Here is a 19,828-nt window from a genome sequence, read left to right on the forward strand (position 1 = left end):
TTTACCACAAATACTAATTTGCCCGCTCTTTTTTATTAAATCTATGCCCTATATAATTAAGAAGACATTAAATTCATTTTAATAACGGAGAGTAGGTAACTAAGTTTTATTCGAAAATTCGTTAGATAAGTCAGTCAGACAGTAATGATGTCAACAAACCAACCAAACTTAAAGACACTGCTCTTATAATATTAAAATATTGTGTACACGCCCTTGTTTCTTGAATTATACGAAATAAAATCAAGCCCTAGGGTGGAGAGGCTGTATCGGTAAACGCAGCGTAGAGGGCGCCCTACTCTTAAATCATAGACGTAATGATGACCTGACTGTGTGGAAGGGAGACAGCAAGCAATGGCATATATCTCTATCGGAGTGCACCAATATCTAAATATAAGACTACCAATGGACTGTTTGTTTGTTACGCTTTCACGACTTAACTACTCAACCGATCATTGTGAAATTTTGCGTAAGGTGTACAGAAAAAGACACGAGGTACTAACACCTACCTCTCCTACCCGGGGGCGAAGCTGCGAACCGAATCTGGTGTTGTTATAAAAAAAACAATAATCCAGTAAAAGCAAGAGTGCACTTTGATGTCATGTTGATTCACGTTTAAATTGCCCATTACCACACGAGTAACGCGAATCGCGCATCAGAATGTACGAAAGAATAAATTTTCATAAAATTTATGAGAAAACTTTTAAATGAAAAAGTTAAATAGCTCATTTTCCTGATGTAAAATATTTTTAATTGATATTCATAGAGATAAGAATTTAAAAGGACATTTTGGGTGTACTATTTTCACTAGTTACCCGACCCGGCTTCGCACGGATATAATAAGGGTCTACAATAAACGTTTATATCGTAATACATATTTATGACTTTATTGTATACGCTGCGCACGCCCTAGGCATGATTTTTTCGACATATTCAACAATCATCGTTATATTTCAGCCAACTTAAACAGAACCTTAATAAAACCTAAATCTTCATCATAAATCATTGCATCCGTTGGTGAAAATTGTTCATACAAGCAGACAAACTGACGAATAAGGGGGAATTTGTGATGACCAATTTTTGCTAAATTGTTTTTTATTGGGTCTATTCTACACAATATAAAAGAATAAATGTTACGAAGTACCTTAGTAGTCTGATTGCTAAAGAAAAATTCTGACGTTATATCAATTATTATTATTTATCACCAATGGTATAAGCAAAGACCTAAACATATTTTATTTTTTTAAAGCGAGTTTTTTTCGAACACTTTTAACTTATAAATAATGAAGATAATGCGGTCGCAATCAATAACAATTGTGACGATAAAACGATTAAATATGAGAAAGGAGACAAAGCTCCACATAAACTTGCTTCAATTAGGCTCTAAAAAATTAAACGATAGCAATGCTATGAGATAGTCTACAATCAAGAGACATACTAATAATATAATCAATGTATTTTAATACTGTTTCTTCATGTACTTGGTGTTAGATTTTGTCAGGCCAATCTCGGTAGGCTCATCACATATTTTACCTCCAAGTAGTAATACTTAATATGTGTTTAAGTTGAAAGGTGTGTGATACAGTGTAACTACAGACACAAGGATAATAATCTGGAAACTTAAAGTTGGTGGCGCATATCCAATGAATGGGATGGTTAATATTACTTACAGTGCCAATGTCTATGGACGGTACTGACCACTTTGCTATCACCAATTCAGTAAATAAAAATAAAAAAGAACCGAAATGTAAATTTTCATAAATGTGAGAAATATCAGTGCTTATTCAGTCAAACAGACTTTTGTTAATTATCGAATGTCAAGTAAACAAATTCGGTATTGATATTTTTGAGTTTAATGTTCAGTGTCATTTTTTTTGTTTCAATTTGAATTTTAAAATTCGAATTGAAAAATAAATCAAATACAGTCAACTTATCCCAGTCTATTTTAAAATATATTATACAAAAGGCTGATACATATCAGAGACGACCGACAATAACAATACACCAAGAATAGGGTATCTGGAACCACGTCAGGTAAATGATTGTCTATGAAACAAGCCGACATTGCGCAATCGATTCTATTGTAAAATATATTCCAAGTTCAGGCGGAAGCATTAAAATTCCTTATACGTTTACACAAAAGAATAAGTTTTGAGAATCGAATGATGTTTCGCGCATGTGAATCTTCAACACAATAAGCGTGAAACGTTGACGTCAAGCGATAGTAGACCCATTCATATCATTCCATGTGAATTTGAATGAAGAATGTGATCCCAATACATTCTTATAGCTGTATTAAGGTTCAGTTAGATTGTTTGTTAGGAAAGTCAACGAGGCAAGTAGTCCTTTGACTATATGTACTGGCAGTGCAAGAATACACTTCTTGCGCAGTCAATGCGCTGCCTACTATGGGATCTAAGAAGTTATATATAGCTAGATTTTATCATCCTTAATGCCCGCTCTTATATTATCTCAATCATCCTTAAAATCGGAACACAATATGATAATTTGATGAATAAGTCATACCCACCGATCGTTCAGCACAAACCATATCAATTTGAGAAAATAAAAAACCTTTTATTAATATCGTAAAAATTCCGTTTACAATTATTGTATTATGGGTACAAGTGATAAATAAGTAGACATTATGAACTTTTTATTACTTAGTAATCTAAATGTTAAGCAAGATAAACACGACTTAAAAATCATTAAAATAAATGATATTTTCTTATTTCAATATATATGATGCTATCAGGTATAAAAAAGGATTTACTAATTAGTCGATAAACATGTTATAAACATGTTATGGGTATGCATTGATAATTCATTATAATTTGTTAAAAAAAAAAACCGAATCAAAATATATTTTTAATCTGTATTTACATAAAAGTTTAATATTGTGAAGCGATAATTGTCAATACTAATAACCTTATTTTTGTGATAAGACAAATAATAATATGAAATATTATTTTATTTCACGCAATATGGAATTTAAGTTTGTTTTAAATAATGTGATTATTAATTTTTTTATTTATTGAATTATGTCATTTGCAAATCAAATAGATATATTCGCGTCCTACTATGTATTACTATTATAGAACACTGACAATGTTTATAATGCTGATAAAAAATAAAAGAATTATTTAAAGAATTTTTAAAATATTCTGGCATATATTCTTAAAACTATATACATATTTCTGTAACGTAGTAGAAAATAAATTTACAACGACGATAATATTGTTATTGCGATATTTACAAGCAGAATTAAGCCAAGGCAAAGAAAACAAGATAATTATATGTTAATTTACGATGTATGAACTAACTATAGTTAAACATATGTAGATATGTTCCGGTTTGAAGGGTGAGTGAGCCAGTGTAATTACAGGCACAAGGGACATAACATCTTAGTTCTCAAGGTTGATAGCGCATTGGCGATATAAGAGATGGTTAACATTTCTTATAATGCCAATGTATATAGGCGTTAGTGACCACTTAACATCAAGTGGCCCATATGCTATGAGCATTTCCGTCATATCACTTATGCATAATATTTTTTATTAAAATAGATACCTATACTGCACAAAATAGAGACCTATACTATAAAAAAAAGATATATTCCGAAAGCACAAATTTGAAACTAACCGCAGAACACAAACATTACACATACACACATCAAAATAGGGTATCACCTTTATCCGGTGGTAGGTGGTATTTTGTGCAAGCCAGCCTGGTACCACCCATTAATTAAATATTCTACCGCCAAACAGCAATACTTAGCATTGTTGTGATCCGGATTAAATTGTGTGCGAGCCAGTGTAATTACAGGCACAAGGGACATTACATCTTGTTCGCAAGATTGGCGGCACATTGGCAATGTAAGGAATGCTTAATATTTTTTACAGTGCCAATGTTCCCATGTGCCAACTTGCCATTGGCCTATTTGCCCTACCGTGAATCAGATACGAAGTGAGTTGGTTCAGAATAGCACGCAACTCGTTAAATATTAAAATAGCTTTGTGCATAATTAATTGTAATAATTAAACTCTATATGCAAACTGTCAACAAAATAGACTCTTTCTATCTATGATATTGTAGTAACAAAGTTCAATAAATATGTATTCAAATTTAGACTCTACCTTATGTATTTAAAGTATATATTGCGTCGTGGGTAAGAAAACGTATTAATTCTACTTATGTTTCTACGTATAAACATTAAACTGCAGGTGTCTGTCTGTCTGCCGCGCACCTTGCATTATGTATGACCTCGATCGAACCTCATGTTTTGAATTAAGCACGTAGTAAACCGTAACATAGGTATAAATACAAACATAAATAATTTATTACATTTGAGAAAAAATACTAAAATATATCAAATTAAAAACACTGAGCAAATAGCCTTCATAGCTGAACGGTATAGTAAATGTATGTTTGTCGTTTATTCGTCGGTAAGTCATTTATCCGTTTGTGTTACATCATCAGTGAGAAGTTCTGTGTAGACTTCCCTCTGCTTAAACCCCTATTTACGAAGCAGAAATAGCTGGGTGTAAGCATATAAACAAAATAAAAAGGATATTAACAAACTTAGAGAAAAAATGGTAACCTTTTCCTAGCGCTAATTGAATTTAATACTGAAATCTTAAAAGCACTTTAAAAGCTAATTATAACTACCTCCTGGTCACAAGTAATTAATTAATAATAAAGTTTAATATTTATGAAAACTTACAAAATGTATAAATAAATCTATAATGCTATATCTATACACAAAATCTAAATAGTAATTTAAAATTATAATAATTTACAGATATAATTATAATTTATTGTAATAGTAATAATTAATATACACAGAAAAACAAAGATTTTATCCTTTAGACAGAGAAATCTCGTGAATAATGAAACAAACCTCTATTCTACTAATAAATTCTATTTTATAATTATATGCTAATAAAAAGTTTTATGCAGACTGAGTTCTAAAAACGTCAAAACTAAATAGAAAATTCAAGTAATAATGGCACGTATTATTATACAGATGAGACATATAATTGATTAAATTTGAAATTTTTAATCCATACGAAGATTCAATCCACTGATCAAAAGCTGGTATTGATGCACGTATCACTGCGTATTGATGTACTCGGAGATATGGCAAGAATGCAAGGCAGATTGAAGTGAGATTAGCGTTCCGTTCGATATTACACGTCCCTTACTTATAAGTTCGATTAATATCGATCAATTGTTTTAAATTACGTTCTATTTTGAGTGATAACCAACTTAACAATTTATGTACATGGCTGTCTTTTTATACTTATTCTATTTTCAATTAAAAAAATATTAACAATTGAATGTTTTTTTTATTTTTTTCTCTCTGTTGGCTAAGGCGTTCTCTCCTTTTTAAAGGGGTTTAATAAAATATTATGTAATTTTGAATGTACCTAATTACGTAAAACGTAAAGAGCCCTGTGGATATAAGACATGAATCTTCTTACACCCGGGCAAGCACCACTGAATTTTCAGGTGCTTAAATTGTGTTTACAATTTTATTCTTCTCGTGCTCGGCGAAAAAGGAAAACATTTTTTTGGACCTTCTCAAGTGAAATCAGAACAATTCAACAAAGTTTCATTATAAACGGATCAATCATTTAAGATCGCATGGAGGGCAAACATAAAAACATTTATTTCATATATCAAAAATAGGTGCTATACATATATTTGACTACAATATAATACGGAAACGGAATATAAGTGGAAGTCAACATGTTTGTATGTACATCTAAGTTAATAAAATATCATTTTATACAAATAATAATATAAAAATAGTAGGATTCCCTTGGGATAACCACAATAACTGTGTCATAAAAAATATAAATATAAATAAGTTCACAATATAATAAATTGTAATTAATTAAAAAATTATGAGCCCCGTAGCCAAAAATTTAATGCTTCAAATTTACTGAACAAAAAAATATTAAACACTTGTAACAGAAAGATGTAATAACCTCTATAGTTAAATGGTTTAGTAGACGAGTAGGTCCCAGGTCAAGGTATTAGTCAAGTTTACTTACTTGGAAGATAGAATGTCATTAATGCTTAGCAAACATGGCTTGTTGGCAGTACAGACGTTAAAATATGTCTGCTTATTAAAATTATTGATAGAGAAATAGGCTTAGTATCATATACTAATGATTTATGAAAATAAGACCATCTAGATAGGTACCACACCCAATTATCACACTACCTTCAAACAGCAATATTTAGTATTGTTGTGTTCCGATTTGAAGAGTGAGGTAACCAGTATAACTGCAGGCACAAGGGACATAACGTCTTAATTTCCGAGGTACGGAATGGTTAATATATTTCTTATATCGCCAATATCTATGGGCAGTAACCACTTACCATCAGGTAGCCTATTTGCGAGTACGCCTACCTATTTCATAAAAAGAAGAAAGTACCATGAACTTTGTATAACAATCCCATGAAATACATAGCAAGCTCGTCAAACCTCGAACCACTTAAAACGGCATTGTATTTTGTGACAACGACAATTTCTTGTGGGAATCCATCACAGGAAAGGGTCTGATTAGATCTATTTATAAAGAAACTTCTCTATTATCTATTCTAACAGCGATTCGTCCATAAGTGTGATGTCTGCATTCATTTAAAATGCCGTAACGTATGGAATTTAAAGTGTCTCGACCGAAAACTACGTGACGTGTAACGAAATCTTCATATGTTTTGAATCTTTGAGCATAACGTACCTAGTGATTGCTGCCAGGAACTCGCTTTGGCTTCAAATTAAATGAAATTTTAAAATTCGAATATAGATACCATCTTTGGTCAAGACACGGTTTTTGAGGATCTCACATCTAAATGATTATCGAGTCTAGATATATATTCTGTATGAACAAACTCGAAACTCGTCACAGAAAATGATCGTGAAATGACAGAAAGTGATATGCGACATTGACCATTATAATATTAACATTTCAAGAATAAACGCATCAAAATAGTATATACTATATCAAAATTTCACAAATAAGGAATGAACTGAGTACTTACATAATAGCACTGCAGGCTTAGCAATTACTTTTTATATGCAATGATCGTTTATCTGTTAAAATTGGTATATATAATGAAGCAAACAAATTCACTTAGAATTTAAGACCAACAGTTATCAATTTTCAATCGTAACTAAATAGTTACCAATAACGCAATCGTATCGTTTTGTAAATGAGTTAACTTGCCAGGTGAAATTGCGTTAATTAATTCGGTTGTATGCGTTACTGGTCTTACCGTATAAACGTGAGAATTTGATATTTATCTAATGACGCGATAACGAAAAATCGACCATAATATTATATAATTATGCGTCAAAAACGGGAGATAGATTATATTTTAAATGTCACTTATTGATTGCTTATCGCTTGGGTATTCATGTTCTGTGGGAAAATCTATTTTTTTTTATAAGATTTGGTATACATTAATTAATATTAGTGTAATATTATCCTTGAAATACTTTAGTGTCAGAAATAGAAAAAATATAGGTATAAATAATATAGCATAGGTACCTAATAGTAAGTAATGACCATGGTTGTTTATATAATAAAATCTTCATTCATAAAATATCTAAATATAATGTTTCCGATATATAAATGCTTCTGCGTCTTTGACACGTGATTTAAGGAGCATCGCGAAGACACTTGCGTTCATGACTAAAAAGACCGATGCGAGAGAGGATCCTTCGACCGCACTTCCGACAAGTGTATGCGTCCCCAAATGGGCGGGGGTTTGAAGCCTGCTCATGACACCTATAACTCTAGAGGACATCATAGATGATGATTTGAATTTAATCAAAACTAGTTTCCGGGTGTGAGCTATCACTATGCAAATTGCGTCCAAATCCGCCAAGTTTTTGCGTGTTTGAGTAACAAGCATTCGTACATAGAAAACATTAGTATTTGTATGAAAATATCAGTGCTGTTGAGTTATTAGGTTCCATAATAGAAACGAATTTACAAAAAAAAACCAATGATGTCAAATTAAATTATTACATATCATATGCATGTACATATCTGTAGGAATAGCAATTATGTTTTTTTTTATCGAAAATAATCACCAAAATTGGTGTCACCATTTAGACGGTGTTCAGTGTCATTTTCAAGAGACCATATTATCATAAAATATTATAATTAGTATTCAACGAAGACTAAAACAACAAGACGTATTGTAAAAAACACTTTTATAGTTAATCGTAAAATTTGTACCCGTGACCAAAAATAAAAAAAAACGTCTTAGAACCTTTTCGAAATATTCTCTTAAACCATAATACTGGAACTGCATCGTTGACTCATCAATACTTAGTTCAACACGGTTCTAATATTCACGTTGTTGTTCAACTGGTACGTCAATATGTGACAAGAAAACATCGAATGAGTCATCGCTACGTGATCGTACTCAGGGTGTAAGGGGGCTAAGTACCATCGTGCACACAAATGATAGAATCGGGATTTTCCGAAGCAATGACGGCACAACACGTTATGTTGAATACTAATTTGGTTAATTTAAAGTATCCTAATTTATTCGATCGTTAGAATCTGATACGTATTTTTTTAAGAAAAGGTACATGTAAAACGATTCGAATACTAATATAGTACTTACAAATGTTTCGCAAATACCCGTGATAACTTCGTGAATTAACATATTTTTAAAGATTATGTGTTCGAAATTTAAATCAATTCAGTGTTTTGTTTTAAGATTTCTTGTAAAGTTTTAAGAAACAATTTAATTTAAGCCGTCGTTTATTACAAATAAAAGCGGTATTCTAAATTTAAATAGCTTATATTTTTTGCACAAGTTATCGTCTGTTCCTTAGGTAGGCAACTTAATGCCAGGTAACATATGACTGATATGCATATTATACATTTATATCAATGTTTTCTGATTTATTTAAAATTATATCACATTTAAAATTTCATAAATAAATAAAATGTAATTCTGTTTAACTTTATCGGGAAAGGACTGTTGCAAGAGTGATTCTAGATCGAAGGTCACGATGTTTAGTTTAGTGTATGTGTGATTCAATGTTTATTTGACCTTATAATATTATTACAATTATAGTAAATGGAACATGGACGGATCTTTATATCGATATTTCTGTAATATCATCCAATTTCTGGTGAATTTTAGAAGTATTTTGTTGCGCGAGCGCGAGAACTACTCACACAATGATAGACGCGCTCGGATTGTTCACACAGATATATTTTTCCGAATACAAGTTGAATACATACATTTAGTGTGCGGGTGCAGAAAATGCGGACATTTTCTTAAGAAAAACTTTGAAAAAGAATGGAAAATGTTAGTCTCAGTAGATATTTAGTACAGTATTTTTTGTGTAATATCTGCATTGAATTAAACCAAGTAATAAATTATATTTTTATTTGCTCTTTTAAGTAGAATTTCACATCTGAACCGGGAGTAGCCTTACTTACACAAGAAATTAAGTAAAGTTTCGAGGAGCCTACTTAAATAAGGTATTTTTTACCACATTTCTCGTTGACAGTACTCGCTCTCATTAACCGGGATTCAGACCCTAGTGGTTAACCATTCGTCATACAACCCGAGTGCTGTATGGCTTTACACATAATCCCTTGAAACAACCCATAGCATTGACCAATCATTGAGTTTAAATATGAATGAATTTATGGAGTATTAATAGGATTTTGCTTATTTTTCATATCAATTTTACATTCATTCATCACATTCACATTTTCCAAATTATCTCACTAATAAATGTAATTTAATGAATTGTCAAAAAGTATGAAATAAATTAAATTAATATACTGTAAATGTCCCACTATTAGGCTAAGGCCTCCTCTCCCTTTGAGGAGGTTTTGGAGCTTATTCCACCACGTTAATAACTGGTTGGTGCATATACAATGTGGCAGAATTTCAGTGAAATTTGACAAGTGTAGGTTTTAGTGTGTAGGGTAGGTTCTCGGGGTGTTTTCCTTATCCGCTGATCATGAAATATAAACATAAAGATAAATTGTAAACACAAATTAGGCACACGAAAATTTAGTGTTTTTTTTTTAATTTCTATTGGACACTAGGACTGGTTCCGACAGTGTTACATGAACCCCGAGGATAATATTTAAAACCCGAATTTAGAAAGTGAGTATGTTCGTTTGTTTGTTTGTTACGCATTTATGTCTTTACTAATTAACCGATCGTCCCCCACCTCACGCGTCCATGGCCCCAACTCTATATCCTAACCTAACACATGCCCCTTACGCGGGCGAGGTCACGGGCGGAAACTAACTACATAACATACATCGCTAAATTTTTAAGTGTACAATTACAAATCGAAACGGATTTTGTTTTAAAAACATTCAGCTCGTCACCACGACAGGTGCTATTATTTTTAAACATCATACTATATAATAAAAATGTATGATCGCGGTTAAAACTCAAATGTATTTGCTAATATTACTAATGTGAAACTAACTTTATTTACGCTTTCGAGGCTACACCACTGAACCAATTTTGATGGTATGAAACAAGCTTGAATCCCAAGTACGTATATAGGCTATTTTTTACCTTATACCTGTCCCTAAACCCGTAACACGCGAGCGAAGCAGCGGGCGAAATGTAGTATAACATATATAAATTTCATAACATACATCGCATACATTGTATGTAAAGTAACAAGTTCATTAACACTATGTTTATTGAATGGGTTCACCGCTACGTTATTTCCTGGTATAATTGCGATAAATTAAGTCTAGTTACCGAAATAGTATTATGAGCTAATCTAAAATAAGCTCAGTTGATATAAATAGATAAAATTTAACTTGCATATTCAATTTAAATACTTTTATGTCCTCTTTATTATTATAAAGCTAAACAGCTAACTTGCTGTTTGTTCGAACGCGCTAATCTTCATACCTACAACTTCGACTTGAAAAAAAATTGCATTAGTTTACCCATATATTGAGAATTCGTCTTTAAACTATAAACTAAAATAATATAGAAATCCTATATTAATCGGATTAGTAGTTCTTGCGTGGAACTGGATAAAAACAAACTTATCTCTTTATAATATTAGTAGGGTAAGTAATATACAAGTATATCAATGGCAAAAGCATTCGTGCCTCGTGTGAAGAGCAGCTGACCAGCAGGCGGTTAGTTTCACCTGTCGTATCTATAAATGTAATTAATAGATATAGATTGCGGAGATAACGTTTGCGGTCTAAGAAATACTATATCAGCCGACACACTATTTAATATCTATGCTACAATCAATATAAAAGTTAAAAGAACGATTTGCTTCGTCTGCGTATTGGCTAGCTTATAAGGCTATCGATACGAGGTCTGGGTTAACATCACAACTGGCCGGAATAAGGAAGTTGACAGTGTATGCTTTGCCGTTTCTCGAAGAACATGTAAAACAGTTAGTCCTGCGTAACTAGCTTATATATATATATATATGAGCTAGATACGCAGGATATACGCAGGATATATATATATATATACGTATCTCTTCGGTCGTGAAGAATTACCATCCCATTTTGCTGCGAGAGTGAGGGAATACAGCGCGCGCGTTTTTCACACACTAGTCCACTTAACAAATACTTCTTTGGCTAATTTAAAAATGGCTGCCGTGACGACAAAGAGTCAAGAGAACATTATCATTTTTTGCATGGATATAACAGGACGCTTACTAAAATATACAATTTATAAAGTAACCACATACGCTTTAATAGCAAAACGAATCAATACCTTTTTGATTAAGCGGTAAAATTTTACATTGACATACTTAATTCAAACCACATTGTTATTCATACGAACAGTAAGTAAGCTTATATAAAACATGTACATTATAATTACGTACCAGTTGTATATAAAATATGTCCATGTCTGTAACTGATGACTTGAATAATTAAAATTGTACTTCGTAAAGGGTTTACCAATCCTTAGAAACTTTTCAGAAGTTCAACTTGGATTTTGTAATTATCGTAGAACAAATAATCATGGTTTTAGTTATTTTAATTAATTAAAGTAAGTACCGATAATAATGAGACTTTTATTTATTTATAAGTAGGTACCGCTTTTCACATATTCTACTGCTAAGCAGCAATATTTAGTATTGTTGTGTTAAATGTCGGGTGAGTCAGTGTAAGTACAGACACAAGGGTCATAACATCTTAGTCTTCAAGATTGGTGGCGCATTGGCGATTTAAAACATGTTTAATATATCTTATAGCACCAAGGTCTATGGACGACAACTGACCGTCAGGTGGGTCATTTACCAGTCTGCCTTACTACTTTAAATAATATAAAAAGGAATAGACAGTGTTCCTGTGATTGCATGCAGCAGAACCACAGTGGCTCTAGCTAGTGATAAATATCAACCTAAAATAAACTATTACAAAAAAAAACTATTATTTAACTGATTTTTTAATTGAAATGAAACAAAATAACCTTTTCATTATCCCAAATAATAATAAGTAATGTAGTCCTTAATTATTTATTATAAATCAAAAATTTAATACTAGCAATAAAACAAAGCTGGAATTGGGTTAAGTTTAAAATTCCTCGGTTAAATAAACAGAGATTTCAAGTTAATCCCAATTGGCAGGCCGGCGGGATACTTAATACACTTTTTGTTGAGCTCGATCGAATGGTTCGCTTTTGTTCGGCAAATCTAATCAGTGTTATTTGCGCTAGTTTTATTTAATAAAACATCGAGTTTGTAAGATCCCATTGTTTCCGTTAACGAAAATTGAATTGATCCAATATATGTAAATAATAATTATACATATAATCTATGTTTATTACTTGACTTAGTGTTTTTTTTTTTTATTTACGTTGCTTTTTTACTACTAGTACACTGTACTCGCTTCGATTGAATTAAAGAAATGAATTGTAAAAAACCTGTACGTGAGTAATAATCCTTAATGGAAAAATGACATAAGTCAAAATGTACTTTATTCAAGTAGTCAACAGTTTTATTATAAAGCAACCACCGGCTCGGAATATTGATTCTACCGAGAAGAACTTTCAAGAAACAAATGTGTAGTCACTTTTATAACAATCAAAATATTACATGTAATAATAAAATACTCATTTTTAGTTATATATATATCATTTATGAAATGTCATTGCAAAGTAATGGGACTTACTGGATGTTACCGATTGTCAAGTTTTGTTTCTTATATTAATTTTTTTTTTAACTTTTAAAACTCGTTCAACAAGACGTTCTGGTAGTAGTAACAGTAACAGCTTGTTGCTGTTACTACTACCAGAACGTCTGCTGGGCTAAGGTCTCCACTCCCTTTTTTAAGAAGAAGGTTTAGAGCTTATTCCACCACTCTGCTCCAATTCGGGTTGGTAGAATACACATGTGACATAATTTCAATGAAATTAGACACATGCAGGTTTCCTCACGATGTTTTCCTTCACCGTCAAGCACGAGATGAATTATATTCACAAATTAAGCACATGAAAACGTTCTGGTACAGAGTTTTAAATATTCAAGTTCAGAGTAACACGACGACCTACAGTAATAGAAGCCTCATGAATAACTATTGTTGTTGTAACAAAAGAAACATTTTAATAAGTGGACTCTTTAGCTAAGTACTTTTTTATATTCGCACCATATCATAAGTTAAATGATTATGTTGGTGTTATATAGCTTATATAGTCATACCGACAACATATATTACGATAAAAATCAGGATACATATATACATAAAATCAAATTTTCAAAAAAAATACTCTTCTTTTTTTTATATGCGCCGGGATGGCAAATGACTCTACTCCACCTGATGGTAAGTGGTAGTAGAGTCCAAACGCGACGACGGCCAATACAGTCGGGAAGAATATTCTGTACTAGCCGTCCCCGCCTTGCCGGCCCGCAAGATGCCTCTTCACGCCTCGTTTGAAGGAACCCGGGTTGTAAGAGGAGGGGAACACGTGAGCTGGTAAGGAATTCCATTTTTTGGTATTGCGACAAATAAAGGAGATGCCAAATTTCTTTATGCGCGATGGAATTGATGTCACAGTTAGACGGTGACATCGAGAACCAGTTCGCGTGGACTTAAGAAGGAAGGGGGAAGCAGGAATTAGAGATAATAATTCCTCAAAGCACTCGCCGTGATACAGTCGATAGAAAGCGCTCAGTGCTGCTATCTCGCGACGCAATTGTAAAGGTTCAAGGGTGTTTGTGACCTTTACGTTGCCAATAATGCGTACTGCACGTCGCTGCAACCGGTCCGAGGCCTCCAGTAGGTACTTAGCGGAGCGATATCAAAGGTGCGAGCAATATTCAACGCAAGACCGTACCTATGTTTTGTATAACAGGTACAGTTGTTGTGGCGTGAAAAAACGCCGCACCTTGTTCAGAACTCCGAGTTTCCGTGAGGCTGTTTTTATAATAGCCTCGATGTAATCCCTTGGACTAAGGTCGCAGCGAACGTCCATCCCCAGCATGGCGATTTTGCTTTGTATCATCAGCGGTGTAGAGGGAGGGAAGAGGGGAAAATGGTGACTTTTTCGCTGTGAGAGCGCATACCTGTGTTTTCTTGGCATTAAACTCAACAAGATTATCAGAACCCCATTTGGCGATGAGCTCTAACGTCCTATCGAGATCAATGAACAGATTCTCCCGCCTCTCCTCAGTTTCCGCCCGCCCAGCAACTGCGCGTCCGTGGAATCCACCATGCACTGTACTATCGTCTGCATAGCAATGTATGTTCCCAAGAGAGAGCATATCATTGATATGCAAAAGAAAGTGTGTGGAAGATAGCACAGATCCCTGGGGGACCCCAGCATTCACTACATAGAATTATGAAGCGCAACCATCTACTAAAACACGAAGGCTACGCTTGTGTAGGAAGCTGGCAATCCAGGTGCATAGCTGAGTAGGCAGACCATATGCCGGTAGCTTGGAGAGAAGACTTCTGTGCCAGACCCTGTCGAAAGCCTTGGAGATATCGAGGCTGACAGCCAACGATTCTCCATGCTTGTCGATAGCTTCACCCCAGAGGTGTGTTACGAACGCTAGAAGATCACCTGTGGACCGTTTTGGTCGAAACCCGTACTGACGATCATTAATTAGACAGTGATCTTCTAGGTAATGGATCAGTTGGTTGTTTAGAATCCGTTCCATCACCTTACAAAGTACTGAGGTGATAGCTATTGGTAATACAGAAAGTATATTTCAAAAGAAATATACTTTCTGTATGAAAAAGACAATCTACTCTAATATAATAAAGTTGAGGAGTCTGTTTGTTTGATTACACGCGCTATTCTTTGGAACTACCAGTTAAAGTCACGGTACGCCCTTGGTTCGAAGCAGGGACGTTTCACGGTAAAACCACGCAGAGCAGCTAGTAACATAATAGAGATGGATATGTCTATCATATCTAAGTATGCACTTAAGCATCATTCATAGCTAAACAAAACAACCATTAAAGTATTTAAGCGTTGTTTTATTCTTTTTTTTTTTTATAGAATAGGAAGGTGGACGAGCATATGGGCCACCTGATGGTAAGTGGTCACCAAACGCCCTTAGACATTTGCACTGTAAGAAATGTCAACCATCGCTTATAGCCAATGCGCCACCAACCTTGGGAACTAAGATTTTATGTCCCTTGTGCCTGTAATTACACTGTAATTCAAATACCTACATTAAGATCTCGAATATTTGCACCAACTATCAGATATATAGTTTAGGTTTGGCAATGTAATTATATTAAATATATATATTTCGACCGTTTTATCTTATTGTGTAGCAAATAATTATTCTATATTATAAAACTAAGTTCGTTGAGAGGCGAGGTGCTATCTACAGGAGATTTTTCACCCTTTTTTCTAAAATTATTCTGAGCCCGTAGGCTCTACGGGTATATTGTGATATCTGGATTGAGTCTAATACCCGGACGAACTGAGTCTGAATAAAGAGGGCTAATAGGAATTTCAAATAACGGTGCAACAGAGCTTTCTTTTCCATTTTGAACCTCTATGTATTGGCTTTGACGTGCCGATATTACCCTGCATAAATATAAAACCTGAAAAACGAATCATTCTCGAAAATGTTTAGCTTTCTTTCTCTTTCTTATGCATCAAACAGAAATAAATTATTTATATATATAGACGAAACATATCGATAATTATTTTTGTTAAAAATAAAATTGTATTAAATGTCTAAGTTTCACATGAACGAAGCCGCGGCGTGCAAAGCTATTCAGTAAAGATGAAATTCGACACTCGATGCCCGACCAGATCGTGAAATGTTAAAAGCCGACTTACTGTTATACGCTATTTTGATGCTTGCAACGACCAAATGTTATTATTATTGTCAATACCTCGTTGACTTAGAGAGATCAATGTCCTCGGTTCAAACCTCAGGTAAGGCATAGACAAAGTTATTGTTTGTTTTTAAAAAACAGTAGCAGCCTGCATTCGGATACTTAGCGGTGTTTACACTTCCACGGAAATCACGTAAAGCTTTTGGATTTGCACCTGATATCTTCCATATATTTCGGATTTTCCGTCCTGTCATGCACTATAATACTTCCTGTGCAGTTGGCTTGTCTTCTTGAGAATGGTCACGATGACCAGGAGAACATCATAATTTATAATCATCAATATTAATGTAGGCGTTGTCATATATTCTGACATTCCACGTCGAGTTTTTTGTAACTAAATTCTGATAGTCCGTCCTCGAATAACACGATACTGTGCATGTCCTTATATGTGAATAATATAAGCGTCACTAACAGTTACAATAATGGGTTAAACTGTCATGGAAACTATTAAACTGATTTGTATGGAACATACTTTAGTTAATTTACGAGTGTTCATCGTAATGTAATCTAGGTATAAATCATTGTTATTACATGTTACATCGACCACGAAAATGTTCGACAGTCATGTACCATAACGTAGCCTATCAACACAGTTGAACTATTCTATAAGACTGAACACAAGACTCAACGCAAACGTTCGTGAAATGTCAGAAAGTGATATGCGACATTTGATTATAATAACTATAACATTTAAAGGTATATCCTTTACTAGCATCTAAGCCTTAGCATCAAAATAGCGTATCACGGTTTTCAACATTTTACGAAAGATATTCGTTCTTACAGGATAGAAATTTAAATCGTTATCATAATTCCTTTGCTTCCATTTATTTTGGGATCGGTGTATGTTTTATAGCATTAGAAAAGTTACACATTAGATTAATATCTATGACTTTACCATATAAGAAATAGAAATACCAACGAATTTGTACATGTAAATAATTATACTGGGAAAACTTTTGTTACCGATAAATATATGAAATTTACCCAAATTTGTTAATTCAAGCCCATTTTTTATTAATAAATTACGAGCCAAATTTACAAGATTCAAAAGAAAAATAAGAAAATAATGGTAATCTAAATTATATCTGTAAACGAAAAGTGTAGTAATTTGCTAGATATTAAAAATATAAATGCGTTTTTTAATCGGCAGGTGAGAAATGAAATCTCGTAAACAAAAGAGACAGTTAAGATGATGGCGGTACCCGTCACGGTTCGATACTCGGGACGTTGACAGCATTCAAAAACCGCAGCCGAACGAACTATTGTTTCATAAAAAAAAAACATTTAAAGGGCACACAGAATACACCTTCTTCCAACGTAATAAGGTCTAATTTCATAACAAACAATCGTTATTGTATTTTTGTTAAAATTACTCAAGTGGGTATCTTGTTAGCCAGTACTAAAAAAAACTAGAAATACAACTCCCTTATAGTTAATCTTGCAACGATAGTATTTCATCAAAGATCAAAAGTATCCGACATTTTAGCGGATACTTCGCAAAATGGTATATGTAATAACTCAAATATTTTCTAAGCGATAGAAATTAAAAAAAACGTATATATATATATATATATATATATATATATATATATATATATATATATTACACGCGCAAAAATAATACTAAATTCGATACTACTAAACGATTTATCAAAACTTTTTTAATTTATTTAATATGGGTTGGCTACCTGTTTATAAGTGGTCACCACCACTCATTGATATTGGCACTGAAAGATTAACCATCCCTTGCAACGTCAATCCGTCAGCAAACAAGGACTGGCTCATATTGTTTGGCGGTAGACTATGTGATAAGTCGATACCTATACAGGTGGGCTTGCAAAGCCCTACAACCAAGTAAATAACTTGAAATAATTAAATATATTTCACTTAATCAAATTAATCTTAATTCTAATCAGATTTATTTACGTAAAAGTAGTAAGACCTCCTCGAAGTGAATTGGATATCGTGAGAATGTGATAACAGGTGCACTTACCAAGATCTGAGCGTTGCCGTATCTGTCGTCCACCCAAGCGACGACCAAGTCCGCCCCTCTCATATTTCTCGCCGAATTGAATCCTAAAGCGACGTAACCACGGGTCCTCGCTTCTAATCTGAACGTTATAGTCGAATCCGTATTCACCCACCGCAAAATTACGTCACCGTTTTCATCTAACCTCTCTGCGTGTGCCCATATTAAATCTGATTCGTATGAATTCGAGGCAAAGGATTCCCTTCTATGTCGTGTTCTATATTGGTCGACTATTCGACTTATTTTCTCGTTCTTATTTCCTGTTTGTAGATTTTGTGTCGATTGAGAGTTCTGTGCGGAATTGAATGGTAAGTCGTTGGGTTGCGTGTGCTGCTTAAACCTCGGCAGTTTTGCATCACAAAGAAATAAAGCGCTTAAAATTAAAACAGTTTGAAGATGCATTATAATAATTATTATTTTTATCTTCTTCAGCACATAACTTCGAGTTAATCTGAAACAAAGAGAAAGACAATTAATTTCGTACTATTTATACAATAATAATCATTACATATTATGTTATTAGTATAATTGTTATATAATCTTGTAAAAAGCCATATTAGTAATATCTTAAATATAATTTAATAATGTAAATTGAAAGTACGTACTAAGTAAATGTAATTGTTTTTTCGTTTATTTTAAAGCGAAATTTTTATTAGTGGTTGTAGAAACTTGAATTTTTTAACAACTTTTTTGTTTTAAATTAGTGCATTCACATAATATATCCATAATCGATTTTTATGAATATCCGCAAAGCCAGTCTAGCATTGATTGATAGATAGGTATGTTATACCTAGTTAAATTATATCCTAAAAAAGTTTGTTTTAAAACACAATATTCAATGATACTCGTTATAACGCAACATCTCGTCTCATCTCATTGATGTGGTTTCGTTTTTATAACTTAACAAAAAATATTTAAGCATCGAAGTGTTACAATTTCCGGTTACATACATCCTACTAGGAAAGACCCTTCCGTCAATATAAACATTCTTAGCAGCTCGGTAAAAAAATCCTCCAAAGTTCTGATTTCTTTAACAGGCTTATTGGAAAGGTAACTAATATTTTAACAAAAAAAACAAGGATTATAAAGGTCAAGTTTATTTTTATTTTTACCAATATTACGGAAAAGCCACTAATTTGGAAGATTGAACTTTCGTATTATTTTAGTGTACAGTTTTAGAACGGACAAAGGTTATTGAATATGTAATATATTTCTTGAGATATGGCTTATTAATAAGCGTCAACAAATGGGTCGCTTAGCGATGTAGAAGCCGCAAGTTCGATCGTCACCCCTTGGGCTACCGTCGTCCATACTCCAAACACAAGCTGTACGCTTTATTGGAGAGGTGAATAATATATATAAGGAATATTAGTAATTCCTTGAAAATTTACGAAAATTGCTAGTATTTAAAAAAAAAAAAATCTTTCAATGCTCATTC

The 19,828-nt window shown here is 33.1% G+C and overlaps 1 protein-coding gene across 2 annotated transcripts in view; it reads right to left on the reverse strand.

Annotated features, from left to right (window-relative positions):
- The window catches only part of LOC126771833 (MOXD1 homolog 1-like), a 71,381-nt gene that overhangs the window by 15,091 nt on the left and 36,462 nt on the right, over positions 1 to 19,828 (reverse strand). For both annotated transcript variants that reach the window (XM_050491964.1, XM_050491963.1), the window contains exon 2: positions 18,355 to 18,841. In XM_050491964.1, the coding sequence (XP_050347921.1) occupies positions 18,355 to 18,792 (438 nt within the window). In that variant the 5' untranslated portion in view covers positions 18,793 to 18,841. The remainder of the gene's footprint in view (positions 1 to 18,354; positions 18,842 to 19,828) is intronic.

The sequence above is a fragment of the Nymphalis io genome, chromosome 11, assembly GCF_905147045.1.
Source record: "Nymphalis io chromosome 11, ilAglIoxx1.1, whole genome shotgun sequence".
Classification (NCBI taxonomy): domain Eukaryota; kingdom Metazoa; phylum Arthropoda; class Insecta; order Lepidoptera; family Nymphalidae; genus Nymphalis; species Nymphalis io.